The following is a 23,627-nucleotide window of genomic DNA, read 5'->3' as shown; positions in this document are numbered from 1 at the left end:
GACACTACATACTGATATACACCTGAACATCAGCAGGAGAGGACTCTTTAAAGTAGAGACACTACATATTGATATACACCTGAACATCAGCAGGAGAGGACTCTTTAAAGTAGAGACACTACATACTGATATACACCTGAACATCAGCAGGAGAGGACTCTTTAAAGTAGAGACACTACATACTGATATACACCTGAACATCAGCAGGAGAGGACTCTTTAAAGTAGAGACACTACATACTGATATACACCTGAACATCAGCAGGAGAGGACTCTTTAAAGTAGAGACACTACATACTGATATACACCTGAACATCAGCAGGAGAGGACTCTTTAAAGTAGAGACACTACATACTGATATACACCTGAACATCAGCAGGAGAGGACTCTTTAAAGTAGAGACACTACATACTGATATACACCTGAACATCAGCAGGAGAGGACTCTTTAAAGTAGAGACACTACATACTGATATACACCTGAACATCAGCAGGAGAGGACTCTTTAAAGTAGAGACACTACATACTGATATACACCTGAACATCAGCAGGAGAGGACTCTTTAAAGTAGAGACACTACATACTGATATACACCTGAACATCAGCAGGAGAGGACTCTTTAAAGTAGAGACACTACATACTGATATACACCTGAACATCAGCAGGAGAGGACTCTTTAAAGTAGAGACACTACATACTGATATACACCTGAACATCAGCAGGAGAGGACTCTTTAAAGTAGAGACACTACATACTGATATACACCTGAACATCAGCAGGAGAGGACTCTTTAAAGTAGAGACACTACATACTGATATACACCTGAACATCAGCAGGAGAGGACTCTTTAAAGTAGAGACACTACATACTGATATACACCTGAACATCAGCAGGAGAGGACTCTTTAAAGTAGAGACACTACATACTGATATACACCTGAACATCAGCAGGAGAGGACTCTTTAAAGTAGAGACACTACATACTGATATACACCTGAACATCAGCAGGAGAGGACTCTTTAAAGTAGAGACACTACATACTGATATACACCTGAACATCAGCAGGAGAGGACTCTTTAAAGTAGAGACACTACATACTGATATACACCTGAACATCAGCAGGAGAGGACTCTTTAAAGTAGAGACACTACATACTGATATACACCTGAACATCAGCAGGAGAGGACTCTTTAAAGTAGAGACACTACATACTGATATACACCTGAACATCAGCAGGAGAGGACTCTTTAAAGTAGAGACACTACATACTGATATACACCTGAACATCAGCAGGAGAGGACTCTTTAAAGTAGAGACACTACATACTGATATACACCTGAACATCAGCAGGAGAGGACTCTTTAAAGTAGAGACACTACATACTGATATACACCTGAACATCAGCAGGAGAGGACTCTTTAAAGTAGAGACACTACATACTGATATACACCTGAACATCAGCAGGAGAGGACTCTTTAAAGTAGAGACACTACATACTGATATACACCTGAACATCAGCAGGAGAGGACTCTTTAAAGTAGAGACACTACATACTGATCTACACTTGAACATGATCATAAGACAAAGACTTCAAACAGGACAAGTAGGACAAGTACTCAAAGTGGTTACCTGTTATAAATACCTTGGTATCTGGCTTGATGATTGTCTTACTTTTAAACTCCATGTCAATAACCTGCTGAAAAAACTGAGGGTTAGGCTAGGTTTCTTTTTCAGAAACAAGTCTTGTTTCTCGCTTGAGGCCAGGAAAAGGCTCTGTGACCTTTGACCTGTGCTGGACTATGGTGATGTGTTGTATATGAATGCACCTGCCTATTGCCTGAGCAAGTTAGATGCCGCCTATCACAGCGCACTGAGATTTATCACAAATTGTAAAGCGCTTACTCATCACTGTACACTGTATACCAAGGCAGGTTTACCATCACTCTCTGTACGGAGGCTCAGTCACTGGTACACGTTTATCTATAAAGCTTTGTTGGTAAACTCCCGTATTATATCTGCTCTCTGATCACACACACAGAGCTGCACGCAGCTATTGTCTGAGGTCACATGATGTAGTCTTGTTAGATGTGCCAAGAGCAAGGACTGTCTTAGGTGAGACAGCTTTTATGTGCGCAGCTCCACTTGCTTGGAACAATCTTCAGCAAGAATTGAAACTGAGCAATCAAATTCCTCTGCATGTTTTTAAAGCTAGGCTAAATGAAATGCTTGCTGATACTATGGGCACTTGTAAATGTCTATAACTATGTATCCTGTAAATATAATGTATAATGTCCTTTATTGTTTTATGTTTCATGTGGAACCTATATGCTGCAGGTCTCCCTTGAAAAGAGATCTATGATCTCAAGGAGCAATCTGGTTAAATAAAGGTTTGAAATGAAACACTTCAAACCCTGGATGTGTGTATAATGTGCCACTAGATGCCTGTCAATACAACAGTGGTGTGCAACAGTACATGGGACTGCCGTGCGCCAGTGCCAACATCAGTCCAGCACGGACAGCCATGATAGCTACATTGTGTTGTGCAGTTGTGCACCAGGCCATTGTTCTCTGCTCCTTGCTCTCAGCAGCAACACCACACAGGGAGGCACCATGATTCTTTCCCCCCCTCTCTTTGGACATTTCTCTGATTGCTGCATGTTTGATGGGCTGGGCTGAAAGTTAGGCACTGCCCGGGTTTGGACTTGATGTATGCAGATTGAAAACACAATTGCCTTTTTGTCTCGTTTCTGGTGTATTTACACCCTTCCTTTCATATGGACAAGCACTATTTTGTAGCAACCCAATCACCCAAAACATTTAAAATGCAAGATGTAAAGGGGCCTCCATTATGTCACCTGCTGCATGTGGCCTGTCCGTCCTCCTCAGGCTCCTGGTTCCTCCTCTGCAGCAGGGTGGCGAAGCGGTTGCGGGGCCTGGTTATTGTTGGCTTCTCTGGAAGCTGGTCTGACCTGGATCTCTTCTGAGTGGGGGACGAGTATTGCTGCAGCATATCCTGCTCCGATACACTAGAGTCTTTAAGGAGGAAAAGACAAGTACAGTGAACATAATAGGCTTCACACTGCTGCTTTCATTTGTTTTGCTCTATTATCTTGGTTCTGCTGTTTGCTGCCACAGAGATTCCGTTTACTTAACAACAAATACATTAATCGCAGATACATTATTTTTGAAGGATTGGATATAGATATTTATTTATCTAAGGACTCTCAGAAGCATAGTCAGTATCAGTGATCATCATTTATCATAAACTATTATTCAGACTGTTGTGCAGTGGTGTGTTTACTGGGAGCTTTAAATGGGTGCAGTGTGCAAACTGCACATCACACGTTAACAGCTCACCTTCTCTGGGTCTCTTCACCCGCAGCTCTCTGCAGGGAAGCCTCAGACCGACCAGGCTGACGACTCTTTCCTTCCCCCTGGTGGAGGATGGCCTGTCTGGGGAGGCAGCAGGCCGGGGCGGGGCAACACATGCTGCCTTGAGGCCTCCACTCCAGATACTGGGCCCAGTGGGGGCTGCTGAGCTGTTCCAGCTGCGACTGCAGGGTTTAGAAAGCTAAAAAAGGGACATTTGCCGAGTTATTCTATATGAAATATGACACGTATTTCAAAAGAACAGCTGATCTGGTACCTGCTGAATGGGTTTATCTGGGCTGAAGTCGTCTATCCTCTCCAAGGTGTCGATGTCAAGGTTTCCCAGGGCCATCTGCGAGCCTTTGTCGTCTCCTAGATTACTGAGTTCATCATCATCAAGGAATGGATAGTGTGCAAGTGAATGAGAGTTACTTACAATTCCACATTTCTAAATAAAATATAACAGCTGCTGGACACTGCATCATTTCCACTATTTACAGTGGTAATTTGGTCAGGAGCGATTGATGACGGTAGGATACAGTCCAGCGTAGCTGAGGGTGGCCGGGTCCATGTGCGCTGGGTACGGGTTGAGGGGAATCACCTTCCTCTTGACAGGATCAAACACCAGCTGGTAGAGGAAGGTGTTGTTGGCTCTGACGAATCCCTCAATGTATTCTTCTGGGACGGTGATGCTCATCTTCAGGTACTGACCCAACTTCCTGATCACCTGAAGGGAACAAGAGCTCACAATCAAATGTCTGCCACTGCACCCGGTTACATGGTTTGACTGACGTAAAACCTTTTGTGCTAGTGTGCAACTACTGACTCACTTTCTTTGTTCTTTAGACCAATTTTTGAATAATAAAAAACTGGAATTGTGTAGCGAACTTTCTATTTTTTACAGTTTACATTTTCATCGATTACCTTCAATATAAATATTGTGAAACCATATGCCTTAAAAAAAAAAGACCTTCATATTGTGCAAGTTTTTTGTGTCCTATATATATATTTATAACATATAACTTAGATTACAAGAACAAATGAAAATGACCAACATTTAGAAAGAACAAATGAAATAAGATGAAATACGTTATTGTATCTCTTCCTGCACGAAGGGAGTTGGGTTAAACTACTAATATTTCCTAGGTCAATAAATCATCTTTTTCAGGTCTCAGGCTCGAAAATGACATTCCCAGAACAAATGACCATATGTTCCCTTCTAAAAGGGTTACATTAATAATCTTTGTTCTCAAAGTAATGATAAACCTGTGTGTTGGATGTAGAAAAGTCAGAATCAATATAGATGTTTTTTTATTTTAAAGTAAAACATAAAATTCAAATGTAAACTTTAGAGTAGACTTGAAGTGTAATAAAATACTTAAGCATAACTGAAGGGAAAAACATAAAACGCCACCGCGTCAGTTATGTCTTTCCACCGTTTACTAGTCTTTTCATCAGGAGCCCCTTTATGAAATGCCTGCCCTATGGTAGTTTGTTTTGGTGCAGTCGCTGCGGTAGATTGTGCATTCACACGCGGGGGACCTTGCACTCAGTCTCTGCATGCTCTTTCTGGTGCTTGCGTTTGAGGTGGTCTCGTAAGCCCGACGTGTTGCCATCTGTCGCTTTGAAATTTCCTTTTTTGCACATTTTGCAAATTACATTTGTTTGCTCCATGTCTGTTGTGTTATATCCAAACTATTTCCATACCACAGACGTAGAGTTCTTTTTGGGGACTAAATCTAATTCTTCTACATCAGAATCTGACTCTCCGTCCATTATTGCTGTGTGTGCAGACTGCCAACAGTGTATTTTCCCTCGCTGCAAAGGGGGCGGGGACTTTGGGAGCGTATCAAACATCTCGGACTGAACGAAAGCAGAGGTGCGCTGACATTGTGAAATCGATCGGGCTAGATATATGGTGAAATTAAAATCAGTAGGTGAGGCTGGGGGAGCGGGAGGGGAAGAGGCTCTCCGTCCGCTGTGATAGCCCCCTGCGCCGCGCACGGAGAGCCTCTTCCCCTCCCGCTATTTTTTTTTTTTTTATCACGATAGGAAGATATCTCTGAAAAAGCATATCGTGGAGACCTAATATCGTCACGACGATATATATCGTCATATCGCCCACCCCTATTCTGGGGTCATTTGGGTGGAAATGGGCGTTTTTGCCGTTTCTCTGGAACCCATTGGTCGATTTTGGTGATTGACATCTCTTTTTAACCGTTATAGCCAATAGAATGGAATGGGAATTTCCACATACACACCAACGTTAACAAAAAAGAAGGTGGGAGCTTTGCGCATGCAGGTTTGCATCAGAGTGAACCTATCTCTCACGCTGACATCTGGAAACGGAAAACTAGTTTTATTACTCATGGATTATCAGAAATCAAAAAAGGGACAGACACATTGGATTAACCTGTGGATTAACCTTCGGCAGCATTTTTATCGTTTTAATGCCATTGAAGTCCACTTTTGACCAGACAACAAGGAAGGTAAGACATATTGCCATTTTTGCTACCTAGCGCCAAGAGTTATGATGTCTGTTTTTGTTTATTATGTCGCGAGTTCTTATCATGGAGTGATGATGTAGGTACCTATCGATTCTGTGTATTCTCACGATGCTAATCGATATGTTGGATGTGCTGTTACGATAAGTAATAAGGGTGTTATGAGTAGGGTTGGGTACCGAGAACCGGTTCCGGTTCGGAACCGGTTCCAACATTTCGATTCCAACGGCATCATTTAGAAATGTGGATTTCGGTTCCGCTTTTCGATGCCTGAGGAAATGTTTCTCGCCGCTCTCCGTAGCCTACTGTATGACTGCGGCGGGGCGGGAAATGTAGCGTTGTACCTACACTTCCTACAGCGTAACCTGAGACCAGGGCCGGCCCGTCGCACTGGCGTTATAGATGTTCGCCTAGGGCGCCAGGTCTGTGGAGGCGCTGCGCTGACAGCTCTGGGAGGGAAAACAACAACATTCATAATTAAGTAAATGTAACACTCTTTTCACCCCGGTTACACGTTTCATTCGCCCTGTACGATGGGCGCTGCAAGTGATGAAAATGGGGGATGTTGGCTTATCTGGCAACCGCAGCTCACAGCCAAAGTGCGAGTGAGAGAGGGAGGGTGCACTGGAACCGGCGCTGTTGTTATTAGCATCTGGTGCTAGCTGCTCTTACGGAAGAAGAAGATGCTTCTCCAATGATGTGGAGGAGAGTCCTCTCCAGTCAGACTGAGGCTGATAACTTCAGCTCAGTGAGGTAAAGGACTCCGAGTGTTTAGATAGTTCACTTTAGTCTAAGTTATCTCAGTGGGTCTCAAACGGCTTGATCACAATTTATGTAAACACATATTTCCAAGGCTCTCCTTTATAATGATTGGGATAAAACAGGTTTGAAATCATTCCAATGTAAACTATAGGACAGTAATCCAGACATATCGTTTTAAACTGGAGAGATAAAGAAATATGCATATATAAAATAAGATATGAATGAACAACACAAATAAAATACGTTGCATGTATTTGTTATTGGCTATGGGTTACTGGTTATGTTCACGTACTTATTTAATTATTAAAATGTAAACCGATCTTTTTCATATGGGTGTTTGGAGTTGTACCCCCTAGATCTAGTCTCTAGTCATTCTGCTTAAAGTGCACCAGATTGAAGCATTTTACTTTAACATGTTCAAACCTTTCTTCCCGGTATGCCTGAGAGGCAGATATGCTTGTTTTTCTCAACAAGAACTTAATCATTTTTTTTACCCTGCCCCTCAAAGAATCGGAATTGGAATCAGAATCGTGAAAATTAAAACGATACCAAACCCTAGTTATGAGTGAGTTTCTGTGCACACGTCGTTAGCATTTTTTCGCTCAGGGCTAATTCAGAGGCTCAGTTAGTATTGTGTTTTTTTTGGTTAAAAATAGTACATATCATCAGTTAGCTGAGTTTCTTCCCGTTACATGGATATGAAACATTCATAGTTTATTCAATCTTAAGAAGCCCTCAGACACTGCTGCTTGCAGATGTTGTGGTTTCGGCCCCTTTGGCGGGTCCGTGTGGCTTAAGAGGGGAATCATTTATACGAGTTATACAAATCTACTTAAAGAATACCTACCTTTAACAATACCAAGTATTTTAATAAAGCAATAAGTTGGTTTAATTCAACTTTATGTTATTTAGTATCACTTTAAATCTGTTGGATGCCATTTTGATCACAAGCCGTTGGAAGATTTGATCCACTTTGAATCAATAGACTTAAACTTAGAAGCAGGTTTGGTGTGCAGCCAACCATGCTGACCTGTCCTTGTTAAAAGTGAGGTACCTTGAGGATATCTGGGTCTTTGGCCAGTCGGAGCAGCTTGCAGGCCTTGCCCAGGCCGATGCCATGTAAGGAGGCCAGATAGTCGCACCCAGAGAGGATGCACATGTGGCGAAACTTCTCCTCGGTGAACACGTTCCCAAGAGAGCGGCACCGGCCCATGTTGTCCTGGTCGATCTCCAGGCCGTTGCCCTGCTTGTCCATTTTGAGGATCACCTGCATGATGTGAAAGACAAGTGATTTAGAAGCATAGTGTGAGCAGCGGGAGTATCTGAGGCTATTTCTTAAAAGGTTCTAATGCATGGTTTGTTGCAAACAGGATGAACACTGGAGCCAACGCCCTTCTGATATCATCTGTGCTGGTTGGCCAACTGAATTGATCTTACACAAAGTAAGCCTAGGAAATCTTATCTGCCAAGCAGAATTGAAACTGCTTTGCATGATGAAAAATACCAGTACTCTTATCTCAATAAAAGCAGCACAGCCCTGTTATCTAAATCTAGCTTTATGTATGCAGGCTAACAAGGCTCAAATAACCTGCTGATTCTCATTCAGCCTGTTGTGAAAACACAACCTCACTAATATATCTTAAAAGCAGCTTTAAAGCCTATGTTAAGTGTATTTCATTTTGCTCACAGTATCCTAAAACTACATTTAGTTAGATTCTCTTTTGGTTAGAAAGAAATGTACACGCAGAAGTCTTTGTTATACGAGTCATGTTTTGCTGTTCCTGCATAACACATTTGAGAAGTGTTTAGGAAGCCTCTGGTTATTCTGGATGCTCTGAAAATATCTCTTAGGCCCACCATTGTTAACCTTTTTCCATCTCAACAATTCCAGGTAGCTCATACTCCTGCATTTGAGTTGATTTCATGCAATTGGCGGGCCGAGTCCTCCTCTTTGAAGCGGTCTTGGACCTGTTGTGTTGTTTTGTTTCGCACCAGAGAATGATTACTGCATTCACAACTTCTCAAACAAACCACATCGTGAGTTGAACTACACCAGGGTTTGGTTTGTGTATGTGGTCCACAGTTAACATATGGGGAACGATCCAGCAGAATGACAATTAGTCTGGTCTTTTAGATATGAATACAATTCCACATGAATTGAAAACCAGCTTCAAAGAACAAAAAAAGGCCAGGCTCGTGTTAAATCGTCAACATAATCTGGATCATTCTAATCCACATACCAACAAGGGGCTTTCCTTTTGAGCATGTACATACTTATGCAGCCTGGGTTTGCACTCCTTACCTTCTTGCAGCCGAATGCCAGCAGGTCAGAGTCCTCTGTGATGACAGCCTGGGCCAAGCCACTCTTGGTAAGGTAAGCTAACTGAGCATCAGCTTCATATGGAGCCACCACACAGTCCACTCCTCTCGCCCTTGCAACCTGGTTGAAACAAAATGTCATACACCATTTCCCCAACATAGAACAACAACATGCTGTATGTGGCCACAAAGAAGAAACCAAAGCATGCATTTGTGGGGTACAAAAAGCCACATTTGGTGAAGGTCTTATTTGAAGATTATACTTATTGAAGGCCATGTGTCACAAATTGATAAAAAAAAGAAAAGAAAATCAATTGAAATGGATACTTGTGAAGAGATATTACAGATTCTAGTTTACGGTCTTTATAATCTACTCATTACTTTGAGCAGAAATGTTTTGTATACTTTTGGTTCCATGTACCAAAACATACACATGAACAAGAAAAGCCCATTCTTTTTCAGGGGGATTTCTTTCAAAGCATTCCTTTTCTCCACCTCTGTTCATGAACCTTCTTCAGTGTACTCTTATGAGCTTGTATGTTATTGCCATGTTTGAATAGACTGCATGTTTCACAACTCAGAGAGTCTGCTATGATGTACTTGGAACCCGTTTGCCCCCTCCCCTATTGTTGCTACATGTTCTGTTAACTGTTAACATTGACTTGTTCAAATGGATAAATATTTAATATGTGAAGTTTAGAGCATTAAGAACTGTCATATAGTGCTTGTGGTATATTTAGTTCATACCATTATTGTGTATCGATAACGTTTTATAAACACTCAACATTATTACAGACTGACTTTTTGATCTTGGATTATATGAAGTAAAAATCAATCAATCAATCAGCATGGGAAATGTCAGTTCAGCTGCCCCGCACCAAACTCCTATATCAGTCTACAATATAAAAAAAGACAAACTCTTAAAAATGCGAGGAGACTCTGAACCACTTCAGTGGGCAGCCCCAGAGCAAAGACACTCATATAAGTATGTTATATAAGAGAGATAGGAAGTCCTCACCTTAATAAGGTTATGAGCCATTGAGGAGGTGATGTTCACACAGCGAGTGAAACAGTCCCTGGCTTCAGACAGTTTGCCTTCGCGGAGCAGCTGCCGGCCTTTCTGAAGGTTGCTTTCTCTGCGCCTAAAGCGGAAAAGAAAGAAACTGAATAAATATTGGAACGCTTTACACTAAATGTCTTTAGCACAATACATTGTCAGAGTTAAAGGGCCCATGTCATGCTTTTCTGGTTATTACCCGTCCCCTTGTGTGTTATGAAGCTTTTTCTGCATGTAAACGTTCTGCAGAGTCACACACCCTCAAAGTACACCCTGTAGCGAGTACAACTCTAACACAGAGAAGACGTGTCTGTGCTGCCCCAGAACGCCTCGTTGGACATGTCTCTTTTCCATTGTTTTCTTCCTGGGTACTGTGCCGTGCCCATACCCAAATGGATCCATTGGTCCAAATGGACCAATCCGTGGAGCCGTTACGTTACGTCCGTGGAGCCGTTAGGTTAAGTCCGTGGATTGGTCCAAATTGACCAATCCACGGACTTCCTCACACACACACACTGAATCTTTTCTCAGCTGCAGCTCCGCCGATTTGTCCTCTCTGAGACGGCGGGACGCGACGAGGCTGTGAGTCGGTGTGTGTTCGGGCTGGGGTTCGCTGTCTCGCAGACGGCCACTGGGCTCACAGGGGGGGGGGCAGGAGCTCCAACAAGCCGTGTAGGACAGAGAGTGAATACACAGACTGTACAGAGATGCTGTGAGAAACCAATGTGAGTTTGGAACATTGCACAGTGTAAATGTATTCTAGTGAGCTCAACAATGGAATCATGATCAGTAGAAATGACCTTTAAAAGCACACTTCAGATCTGTTGATCAAAACAGGGTTGGAACCCCAAATAAGAGAGTCCATAAACACATCAGTCTTATGTACTATCTGGAAAGCAGAGACTGATGTCTTTGTTGCTGACAAGGGGCTAAAGAGGGGCACCACTGTAAGCAAAGACACAAGTAGGACAGCCAGATAGAGCTCAGCTTCCTTGTTAAAGACAACAATGAGGTGTAGGACCTTGATGTTCAACTATTTGTTTGCGGGGGGTTGTTTGGTCGCATCTGTTGGCAGGTCGGTACATTCCGCTCTGCACCTTCACACATAAACAATGCTGCTCTGTTGCGGTTGTGGAATGCATTCCTTCTAATAAACCAAGCTTTGTTTGAGCGTGTTTGTTCGCAGGTATGCATACCACTGTCTTATTGTGTTTGGAACAGGCCCTCAGTTATTCTGTCATGTTTCCCTTATAGTCACATTTATTTTCTTTCATACAGGGTTCTCTGTGGAGTTTGTTTTGCTTTGATTCATGGTGCAATTCTGCTGTAGCTCCTTTCCCAACTTTAGCTTCAGTGTTTGTTATTAGTTTTTAAGCAAATAAGCAAACTCCACGACTGCCAGTTTGTAGCTGCTCACAGTAAACACACAGATAAGCAACATTATCAGGATTATGAATCCTTATTAACCAGGATGACAAGTGAAGATTGCAAAATGACCGCATTGTTTGACTTGACATTGTTTTTGCGTCTTAAACTGCATGGATGGTGACCGGTTAGCTCAGAGTGAATCACTAGCCGTTAGCTCCAGATACCTGGTCAAGCCGTGTGGCACAAGGAGGCTAAGCCGTGGCTGACTTCCCAACACCTCAGCCTGTGAACCATGACGTCACTGGGCCAACACAACTGCAACACAGGCCTGCTTTCCACCTCTCCTTCTCCTTTCTCTCTCTGTACTGCAGTCTGCACCTGCAGTTAGCCATCTCTGCTAACGCATAGTGCAACAATTCTGTGTAAGCAAGTTATTTTTCTTTAAACTGAAATGGGAATGGCTGATCCACCTTAACATAGCCTGAGCCTTATAGTTGACAACTTCAAGGCTAACCTTTTCGTATCTCTAACCTATTCCTGTGTTTCTTCTTCTCTGATCACCGAACTCTGCTTCCAACGATGAGCCTTTGCCAGAGCTTGCCTGGAAGCATGCACTTATCCATCAGTGCTCATGCACAGTACAAAAGTGATGTGCATGCAGCAGCTAGACTTCACAACAAGCAGTTAGCAACAAGCTAACTCTAGGAACATAATCTAGGGAGCAAAAACATATTACAATACAAAAAGAGTTTAACTGGTGTAAATGATCATCAATATTTGATTGTAGGGGGTGAATAGCTTTGTGGAGAAAAGCGCCCCCTTTAAGGTAAGACAGCTCACACCCATACTGTGTGTCTATGACTGTTGCAAATGTGTGATCAGTTTGACGTGCGCTTAGTCCCAGTTTGGGACATGGGGACGACCTCTGATGAGGAGAGAAGCCGACTGATGGCTTTACTAGGACTTGTGAGGTCGCAGACAATAATATGCATGTGTCGTGTACCCAGCCATACACTTAAAGGGCCCATGTCATGCTTTTCCGGTTATAACCCGTCCCCTTGTGTGTTATGAAGGTTTTTATGAACATGAGTGTTTACGAAATGTTGACTGTTGATCACGTGATGACACCGGCGAGCTGAGCGGAGTAGTCGGGTGCAGGCGGTAATCAGACAACTATGATTTAACCAAAACTGAAAGTCTCAAAGTGTAATGCGCAGTCAGTTCTACTAGTGTGTAAAACATCTGCGTCTAAATGCCCGGCAGTAGTTTGACCAGAGCTAGAGCAAAGAAAGACAGCGGCCTCATGGCGGAAATGTTTGGTGAAGAGGAACACGTCCCCAAGTGGGCTGGCCAATTGCTTTCTGAAATACAAAGCGTTAAAGAAATCTGTAACGTAAGGTTTGACAATCTGGACAAGGCTATTGTTCAGTTGAAGAAAGACTCTAAGGCCACTTCTCAAAGAATAAACAACGCAGAGAAGCGCATTAGCGAGATAGAGGATCAAGCGAAGGGAAGACAATGGGTGATCTGTCCAAAGATGTCAAAGCCCTCCAGGGTAAAATGCTGGATCTGGAAGCTAGAAGTCGGAGAAATAATCTCATCCTAGCCGGCCTCCCGAGGGTAAAGAAGCCGGTGGCATCTCCCCACTACTGGATACAATTCTCCGACACTTCCTGAAGCTGAGTGACACAATCCCCGCACCTGAGATAGAGCGTGCCCACCGCGCTCTGCGTCCCATCCCGGACCCTGGGCACCCTCCGCGGCATATCATCATACGTTTTCTCAGATGGAGCGATAAGAACGAGGTGTTTAAGACGCTGGCGTCTGCTGAAGGAAAGCCGACATGGGACGGACATGATCTTCACATGTTTCAGGATTTCCCAATGGAGATACAGCGCCAGTGGGATTCATACAGAGAGCTCCGTAGCATACTGCGCAAAGAAAACGTACGGCACGGCATCCTGTACCCTGCCAGACTCATCGTAACCATCAACGAGGAGACTTTCATATTCAAAGAACCCAAGGAAGCTGAGAAAGTTCTAAAAGAAAAGAGACCTGACTTATTTGGGATGTGACATTACCACAAGACTGTGAGTTGGCCTACACCCCCACCGCACACACACACACACACACACACACACACACACACACACACACACACACACACACACACACACACACACACACACACACACACACACACACACACACACACACACACACACACACACACACACACACACACACACACACACACACACACACACACACACACACACACACACACACACACACACACACACACACACACACACACACACACACTTATACTGACGCACATGCATGCCCGCACATACACTGACTCACAGTCGCACACACCCTCATTAGGATTTTGATGCAGGCTATACTGTAATGTAACCCCCAACTAGTTAGCACAGTTGTGGTTAATGGCAGACAAATGAATAGGCCTATAGGCTATTGAAGGACTGGACTGCCTCTCCGCACCTGAGCTCCGCAGCTCTTCTTTGTCTTCACGGATAGAGATGGACTTTCCTCCATCTCAATGTATTTTCCGTCGTATTGCCTTTTGGAAATATATTTTTTGTTTTTGTGTGTATGTGTGTATTGTTAGGGGCAAGGGTGGTAGCATCTCTATGTTTTTATGTTGTGTTGTATTGTCTACGGTCTTGTGTTGTTGTTTATATATTTCCCCTCCCCTCCCTTGATGCATCGATGACACCCTTCCAATTTGACCAAAATACTAGCCGGGCGTCCGATATGATTGTTACCTTACTTAAATGGAAACACAATTGAACAAAATGATCTTGCTTAGTCTGAATGTAAATGGAATTCAGAATCCAATCAAAAGACATAAGATGTTGTTGTACTTAAAGTCTCTAAATTGTGATATTGCTATGCTACAGGAGACTCATTTGAATGCGATGGAATCTAAACAACTAAGACAGAATTGGGTAGGGCAGATATTCTCTTCCCCTGGAGGAAAAGCTAGTAGAGGAGTCAGTATTTTAATTTCCAAGAATATGCCTTTCAAATCATCCAATGTACATGTTGATCAAGAGGGAAGATATGTAATTGTCTCAGGTTTGCTACAGAATGAAATGGTGACATTAGTGAATGTGTATGCTCCAATCTAAATTCTTTACCTCGCTGTCCCCAAAGACATTGCAGTCCATAGAGCATGGGTCGGCAACAGGCGGCCCGCGGGCCATTGTTGGCCCGCCAGCAATAATATTTGGCCCGTAATTTTGAGAATCAAAAATAAAATATTATTTTGAGATTTTTTTTTTTACAACATAGGACCGACAGTCGCACATCAGGGTTTCCGTTAGCCGCCCATCGATCGGCCGCCGGTCATTATCGGCCGATATTCACTCTTAATAGTTTGATCGGTGCTCTCTATAAAGGCCGATCAGGAGAGCTGGATCTGATCGATATGGACATAAACGCGAGTGAAGTTTAACCGGACCCGAGAGAGAGATCAGATCAGCTGCTGAGTCTGACCGAGACACGCAGCTCTGCAGGATCACCTGAAGCCCCGCCCTCTGTTTAGCGAGCTGCAGGAGAAACTGACGGGCTGTCAGGAGAGAGAGGGAGGGAGAGGGAGAGAGAGGGAGGGAGAGGGGAAAAGAGAGCATCCGTTTCTCCCGTGTTATTATTCAAATGTAATGTAAACTTTTGAATAATGTACTTCATCTACTACAAGTAGTTTGTTTGAATGTAATAATGATGTTTTTTGTTGTTTGTGGAATCATTTATTGAAAAATGAATCTGAACTTTTCGATCTGTAACGATTATAAACTGAAGCAATATAAAAATGAGCCCCATTAACTGAGTTTTAAACATCAGCATATCCGGTCATAGTCCGGTGATTACCTGCTAACGGAAACTCTGCTACACCATTCTTATTATTATTATTGAAACATGACCGGTGAGTTTCAAATTTGTCCGGTAAAATAAATTCTGTCCCGACATTTCCGCTTACATTCATAATGTCAGCGGAGGGAGGGGAAGCGGCGCTGTGGAAGAGCAGAGTGGCGAGTGAGAGCTGTCATCTTCCCTTTACAAGATTCAAACATGTATTTATCGTGTGATTTTGGAAATAAAAATGTCATATTCTGAAAGCCAAGACTTTGTTTATTTAAAATCAAACAAAACACCCGAACCCCGAAAAACTAGTTTTTTACGCAAATCCACGTTTATTTTGAAATGAGCCGTTGCGACTTTCGACTGATTTCGATAGAGCGGGTCACATATGGCAAATGTGTGGTTGTGGGGAACCAGGTCAATTAAAGTACTTATTTAACTATTAAATACATTGAGTTTGAGTAAAATACTTGGTTGCTGATTAATTTAGGTTATAATATATTAAATTGCAAAGCAAAACTGCTGTAATTGATTTATTTTGTCCTTTGGTATTTTTTAAAGGCTTTCAACCTGAAAGAATCCTAATGTGTCCTTGAAAAGTTGAAATAAAGAAAAGGAACAAGGATTCCAGTTGAGTTGCCCCTCAAGCCTCTCAAATGTGGGCAAACACTCAAATAAATGCCAAAAACCCAGAGAACTTGACAATACTTATCAGAATAAAAGTATGTTAAATAACACTGCTAGCTAGTTAGTAACTCTACTTTACTCAGTGGAGGCTCGTCCATTGAGGAAAGGGAGGACCATCCTCCCTACAATTTCAAAGAAAAATAAACTTTGAAGAGAACAATAAATACACCTCAATTTAAAAGATAAGTCTGTTAAAATACAGATAATAGCCCTGGCTTTGGGACTGAAATGGCGCGAGAGAGGACGAGCCTCCCTTTGGGCAGGTCTAGCCAGAGGCTCTGGATTGGGCGCCTATATCATCAGTGAACCAATCAGCGGATCTGACTGCACATCAGAGTGTTGATGGGGAGGGTTATCAGCGATATCAGAGTTTTTTCTGAACCGGGGAACAGGGGCGCTGCGCCCTCTTACCAAAATCAATTCCTTGAATTAGGCTTTGATTATGTTCTGGCCCGCCATCTTGTGGCTCAGCAAAAAATTGGCCCACGGCCAAACTTACTTGCCTACCCCTGCCATAGAGGGTCCTCTTATTATAGGTGGCGATTTCAACTGTCTGTGACACTGTAGTGGATCGATCCAGCCACCCTCTCCCTTCAGATAAAAACATTTCCGTCGCCTTGAGGGACTTCCAATCCGAGCTCGGTATTACAGATGTGTGGCGCCTAGTGCACCCAGATGCTCGAGAGTACTCTTTCTATTCCGGTGCGCATAACTCCTACTCAAGGATAGATTACATAATGATGTCTTCAAATTTGAACCAGAATGTTATTGAGATCAAAATGCATAGTATATTATTAAGTGATCATGCTGCGGTATCTGTCACATGTTTCCCTCCAACCAACCCCTGCAGATCCAGACGGTGGCGACTTAATACATCTCTACTCCGAAATGAAAAATGCACACTGCTCATTAGGGGTGTAACGGTACACGTACCGAAATTATTCAGTATGGGCCCTTCGGTTCAGTACACGTGTGTACCAAAGTGTACCGAACGAATATAACGTTAAACGTAAAAAATTGAGAACGTGAACGACTTCTTGGAAGTAATCTCAGGTGCTGCGTCGCAGCATTCAGAGTAATTTGCTCCCATTGTGTTCAACGCGTCATAGAGCGAGCAAGTCATTTCATTGGACGAGCTGGTCAGAGGGATGCGTTCAAATGTAGTCGGTAATTTGAGGAACTGTCGAAATGGCGAACGCAGATAAAGTTGAGCTCGAAAATCCTCCAGCATCATTGAAGTCTCCGGTTTGGGAACATTTTGGTTTCGCAGTTACGTACAAGGATGACGAACAAAGACAGGTGGACCGAACCAAAGCTGTTTGTCGGCATTGATCCACTAAAATTGGTTACGCGACTGGCAATACATCAAAGTTGCACACTCATTTGAAAAGGCATCACCCGATCGTGAATATCACCGGTACCAAAAGACTGAGGTGCAAACCCAACTCCCACTAGCATTTAAGCCTCCACCACTCGCAAAAACTTCAGACCGAGCCAAAGCTATTACAAACGGCAAATATCCTTATGTTGCCATGTTAGCAAAGCGCTACCTGGCTGTATCTGCTGCCTCTGTCCCTAGAGAGGGTGTTCTCCACAGCAGGAGACATTGCTAGTGCCAGCTGATCTGCCCTTTCGGCAGCAATGTGGACAAGTTCATCTTTCTTTAAAAAAACATGAAATGACAAGCAAGTCCTAATGTCAAACTGGCTGCTTAGGTACTAGTACAGTACAGTTCAGATACAGATTATTTCAGTTCATGGAAATGCTGCACCTTAATGTTCATTTGATTATATTTTATATTTATTTGAGTGAATATTCAGTTTAATAATAATTAAAAACCCAAAACTAATAGTTTATGTTTTGTGAGTACTAGTACAGTAAAGTTCAAATACAGATTATTTCAGTTCATGGAAATGCTGCACCTTAATGTTCATTTTATTATATTTTGTATTTATTTGAGTGAATATTCATAGTTTAATAATAATTAAAAACCCAAAACTAATAGTTTATGTTTTGTGAGTACTAGAACAGTAAAGTTCAAATACAGATTATTTCAGTTCATCGAAATGCTGCACCTTAATGTTTATTTTATTATATTTTGTATTTATTTGAGTGAATACATTATTCACAGTTTAATAATAATTTAAAAAAAATATGTTATGTTTTGTGATAATTTTTTCTGCTGTACCGAAAACGTACCGAACCGAACCATGACCTAAAAACCGAGGTACGTACCGAACCGAAATGTTTGTGAACCGTTACACCCCTACTGCTCATTAAAGACCACATTTTAGATTTCTTTGAGATCAATCTAAATTCTGTACCTAGCGTCACCACTGTCTGGGAGGCTTTCAAAGCAACATGCAGGGGCTGGCTAATTAGTTTCTCCTCGGCAGAGAATAAAAAGCGCAGAGAGGTGAAATCCCAATTAAACTTTAAACTCAAGACTCTAGAAGAGCAGCATGTGCTCGACCCATCCCATTTAGATCTAAGGAACTCACTTCTCCCCACTAGGACTACTTTGCAGAAACTTGTACATGAGGAGACAGCTTTTGCTCTTTTTCGTTTACGAAGAACATACTTTGAATCCGGAGACAAAGCAGGGAAAATGTTAGCTCGTAGATTGAAACAAATCGAAAACAGACAGATTATTCCAGCGATCAGAGATGAGCAGGACAGGCTACAGCGTGATGCAGCCACAATCAACCAATCCTTCAACAATTATTATTCTAAATTATATAGCACAACAAATAACTTGAATGAAGAAGCCTTAGATAGCTTTTTTGGAGGTTTTAACCTCCCTAGCATCAGCTTGGCTGACAGATCTGCTATGGAGGCACCTGTTTCCCAAAATGAAATAGAAAACGCAATCATGAAGATGGCATCAGGAAGAACTCCAGGGGACGACGGTTTTGGAACAGAGTTCTATAAATGTTTTAAAGAACAGCTTTCACCATATTTACTGTTGTTATGCAATGAAATATTAGAATCTGAAGCCACGCCTCCCTCCATGAGCAGGGCCATTATTTCATCGTTGCCTAAACCGGGCAAAGATCCTTCTTTGATGAGTAACCACCGCCCTTTAAGCCTTTTAAACTGTGACTACAAGATTCTAGCCAAGATACTGGCACTCCGTTTGGAGAAGGTGGTTCCATCTATAGTGCATCTAGACCAAGTAGGTTTCATTCCAGGCCGCCAGTCCAGTTTTTCAGATGATCCTAGAAGCAAGCTCCAGCAATTTGCCAATGATTGCAGCATCACTAGATGCTGAGAAAGCTTTTGACCAAATAGAATGGACATATCTATTTTACACGCTCAAAACATGTGGCTTTGGGCCCAAGTTGATTAGCTGGGTAAAGGCTTTGTATATCGCTCCCTTCTCTTCTGTTAGAACTAATGGATTCATCTCAAAACCTTTCCCCTTACACCGTGGCGTGAGGCAAGGGTGTCCAGTTAGTCCCCTACTTTTTATTATGGCACGAGAACCATTAGCCTGTGCAATTCGCTCTAATGGTGACATACATGGTCTGAACATTCATGGACACGACTTCAAATTAAATATGTACGCTGACGATATACTTCTTACTTTGAGCAAGCCAGCACTCTCTATACCCGCAGTTCTTGATATGATACATTTATTTGGAAGCTTCTCTGGATATAAGATAAATTGGAACAAGAGTGAAGCAATCTCACTTAACTCATATAAGCACAACCTAATGAACACCCCCTTTATTTGGAAAACAAATGGAATGAGGTATTTGGGAATTAACATCGTCTCTCCTATCTCCAAGATCTTTAGCCTTAACGGCCCTGCTATTTTCCAGTCCATTAAAGAGGACATCGACAGATGGATGGCCATACCACTTTCTCTATGGGGCAGAGCAGAAACCTTGAAAATGAATGTTCTCCCAAGGCTTTCTCATTATCTCCTCTATCCCTCTTGAATTCCCACTAAAATGGTTTAAAGATATCAAATCCCTCTTCACTCAGTTCCTTTGGAATAATAAAAAACCCAGAATAGCACATAATAAGTTGATCATTCCAAGATCAATGGGAGGTTTGGGAGTCCCGGATGTATTCCAGTATTATCTGTCCTTCAAAGCAAGGTATCCATTATCGTGGGCATACAAAAGTGCCTCTCCGGTAGGCAGTTGGCAATGGCTGGAGCAATCCATCATGTCTGTAAACCAAAACATATCTTTGGCCTCAATGTGGTACTGCCCAAGACCACCACCCTCAATGGATAATACCATCATCCGCTTTCCATGCTCTACTGTAAAGCAACTGCACAGGAGACTCAACATAGAGGGGCTCTCACCGTCTTGCCCCATGTGGAGTAACCCCTGTCTCTCTGCAGGAGGAGGCACCTTAAGTAATACTATCTGGCAGAGGGCTGGTATTACTACAATTGGACAGATATATAGAGACCAAACCCTTCCATTTCAACAACTCAAACATCAGTATGGTCTCTCAGACTCATCTTTTCTATCATATGCACAACTAGCATCTATTATTAGTACAACATGTAAGGAGGGAGCCATGCCTGCTTCATGTATGGAAGAGGACCAGCGCCTCAAGAAAGCCATCATATCATCTGGTGTGGTCTCTAACATTTATAAATTATTATCTAGGGCTGCCCCGAATACCTATTCTCCTGTCCAACTGTCCTGGGAGCATGCCTTGAATATCTCTCTGTCTGCTTTGCAATGGAACTCCATTTGGAGGTCAGCTATGTTCTCTTCTAAAGGTGTAAGATTCAGGATCATACAGTTCAGAATGCTCAATAGAGCTTACATCACCGCTGGTACAACATCCAAGATGGACAATAAACACAGAGACTTATGCTGGCATGAATGTGGCAAGCGAGGTACACTGTTGCACCTACTTTGGGAATGCCCAGCGGTAAAAAACTTTGGTCAGAAGTAATATCCTTAATGTCTGAATCTTTAAAAGTTAATTTCCCTGCATGTCCCATTGCATGTCTACTGGGTCTCAAGCCAGATGGCAATGTTGCAAGGACTGCCGATCGGCTCTGGACATCGGGCTGTTTAGCCACAAAAAGACTCATCCTACTAAATTGGAAGGAACGCAAACCAGCCTGCTTCACTAGGGACTCATGGCTGAGGGAGTATCTGGACCTACTGAACATGGAGCGTGCAGCTTCTCTGCTGGGGGATTTTGAGGGGAGACAGGAGGATTGCGGTTCACTGTCCGCAGCCCTCCTATCTGACCCTGTCAATATGGCATCTCCTGTGTAATGTATAATGTATTGTGTATGAAATGTCCTATGTATGTCACAATCAGCTGTCTTAGGAAGTCATCCTTTAATCAGATTAATCACAGCTTAAAAATTAATTAATCATGATTAATCACCATTCGAACTATGTCCAAAGTATGCCATTTATTTATGTATATTGTTGTGGGAATGGAAAGTTAAATGAAAGAAGGCGGATATATCCATTTAACACAGTATGTATGTTTATTATAACATTTTTCTGCATGTCAAAATGAAAGACAACCCACACACCTATCAATCATCAAACCGTGGGGTCTTAATTCATTACGTGTTGATTTCTATCAACGGGGGAGTACTTCAGGAAAGTCGACAGAGGGGGGGGCGCGCTAGTGGAGTACTTCGTGACCACAGAGTGTGAACGTTGTGATCAGCTGTTTTAGCGCAGTTCTCCAGTGAAGGGGGGGGGCGAGTCTCCCTCCGCAGCCGGTTGGCGTAGTTTTGGCACAAGTTCCGTTGTACAGACCGACGTTAACAGCAGCCCTGTCTGTGCACACGGAGACCGACTCTGTCGTCCGGTGATCTAACCACCTTCTGGAAAAGCTTCACAAGTACGTCGGTACGCAAATGCGCTTTGTGACACAAGTGACGGTACGCATTTCAGATTACGCACATAACCTGCGTACCAGTTATGTGTACATCTTACTGTACCTACAGCAAAAGTATTCTCGGTCGGGACTTCCTGCAACAACACCACGTCGTTATCAAAGATGTTCTATTGAGAAGACGATCACTACGTGACAAAAGTTTTCAAAACCGTGGCGACTGAAATCAATCTTACTAACTGCTGTCTGTGCAATTTACTCCGCGAGTTGGCAGACTTTATTTTGCTTACTCTAACATCATGTCTCATGGTGGGGCTGAGCCATTTCTTGGTATGGGTGCAGCCTACCCCAGCCATACCCTGGCGCTGCCACTGGTGGCACGTATGGGGCGGGCCATTCGTCACATGCGTTAAATGCGTTAAATATTTTAACGCAATTAATTAAAAAAAATAATTACCGCCGTTAACGCGATAATTTTGACAGCACTAGTTTTTATGCATGTAAACGGTGAGTCAAAACCCTCAAAGTACACCCTGTAGCGAGTAAAACTCTAACACAGTTTACCTCCCCAAAACGCCTCGTTGGAGATACGTCATTGTCCATTTGATTCTTCCGGGTACGCATGATGTCACCCGTACCCGGAACGAAATGGACCAATCCGTGGAGCCGTTACGTTACGTCCGCGGAGCTGTTATGTTAAGCCCCCGCTGATTGGTCCAAATTGACCAATCCACGGACTTCCTCACACACACACTCAGTGCAAGCAGCTCTGCTGATTTCTCCTCCCTGGCTGCAGGCTGATAACAGACAGTTGGGATCGCGGCGAAATTCTCTCTGCAGACCCATTCTCACAGCGTTTATCAACCTTTTTCTTACTCAATATCAAGCCACACTTATTGTTTTTACTTCGGCTGTGACTTTGTGTGTGCTCAGGGTGAGTTTGGCTGTGTTTCGCTGTGTATCGCTAAACAAGGAAATCACACCTCCATGGAGCTCAGCGCGATTCACAACGTCCCGACTGGTCCCGACCAATCGGAGCACACTGGGCTCACAGGGAGGGGGGGGCAAGAGCTGCAACGAGCCGTTTAGTGGAGAGAGTGAATACTGCTGAATACACATACTTTACAGAGATGCTGTATGCGAAACCAATGTGAGTTTGGAAAATTGCACAGTATAAATCTATTCTAGTAGACCTCAACAATGGAATTATGATCAGTGGAAATGGCCATGACACGGGACTTTTAAGTACGATACAGGTTAATACTCACTCTCTTCGAGCATTTTCCACCTCTCGCTTTGACGGCAGATTGCGTCCATCAAACACCAAAACTGGTTTGACACCGAAGTTCAACAGCATGTCCACAAATTTCATGCAGTACCACACATACCTAGAATTGGATAAATAAAAATTATAATATCAGTTCTAAACATTGAACCATTCTAACAATATTACCCATTAATAGAAAAAAAAAAAAGAGGATATAGATAATATAGAAAAAATAAAATAATTGGGGAATAACAGACCCACTAACCGTTAGAAAGAAAATATTTACCTAGCTATGAACACTTTCCTTTTCATTTCAGCTAGAATAATAAAAATGCTTACTGGTCAGTTGGTTCTCCTTTAGCGAGCTTCTCAGCACAAGAAAAGGCTCCTTTGTGCAGCCAACAGTATGTGTCCACTGCCACGGTCTGGCCTTTGTATTTGTTCACGCTGATAGGCTCTCCAGCATCTTTGATGAACTGCAGCAGGCCAGAGATTCCCATGTTCAGCTGGTGATTTCAGCCACGCTGATTCTGAGACTGGAGAACAATCAGAAATACTGATAGAACAACTGACA

At 42.8% G+C, this 23,627-nt stretch overlaps 1 protein-coding gene across 3 annotated transcripts in view; it reads right to left on the bottom strand.

Annotated features, from left to right (window-relative positions):
• Nucleotides 1-23,627, bottom strand: part of exo1 (exonuclease 1) — a 50,803-nt gene that overhangs the window by 25,059 nt on the left and 2,117 nt on the right. For all 3 annotated transcript variants that reach the window (XM_071205762.1, XM_034100137.1, XM_034100138.2), the window contains exons 2-10: nucleotides 23,393-23,589; nucleotides 23,055-23,174; nucleotides 9,970-10,093; nucleotides 8,935-9,072; nucleotides 7,687-7,899; nucleotides 3,906-4,093; nucleotides 3,644-3,746; nucleotides 3,355-3,568; nucleotides 2,853-3,030 (exon numbers count right to left, since the gene is read on the bottom strand). In XM_071205762.1, coding sequence (XP_071061863.1) covers nucleotides 2,853-3,030; nucleotides 3,355-3,568; nucleotides 3,644-3,746; nucleotides 3,906-4,093; nucleotides 7,687-7,899; nucleotides 8,935-9,072; nucleotides 9,970-10,093; nucleotides 23,055-23,174; nucleotides 23,393-23,553 — 1,439 coding nt within the window. In that variant the 5' untranslated portion in view covers nucleotides 23,554-23,589. The remainder of the gene's footprint in view (nucleotides 1-2,852; nucleotides 3,031-3,354; nucleotides 3,569-3,643; nucleotides 3,747-3,905; nucleotides 4,094-7,686; nucleotides 7,900-8,934; nucleotides 9,073-9,969; nucleotides 10,094-23,054; nucleotides 23,175-23,392; nucleotides 23,590-23,627) is intronic.

The sequence above is a fragment of the Pseudochaenichthys georgianus genome, chromosome 15 (assembly GCF_902827115.2).
Source record: "Pseudochaenichthys georgianus chromosome 15, fPseGeo1.2, whole genome shotgun sequence".
Classification (NCBI taxonomy): Eukaryota; Metazoa; Chordata; class Actinopteri; order Perciformes; family Channichthyidae; genus Pseudochaenichthys; species Pseudochaenichthys georgianus.
The sequence above is the reverse complement of the archived record's forward strand: the minus strand, read 5'-3'. Positions and strand labels throughout refer to the sequence as shown.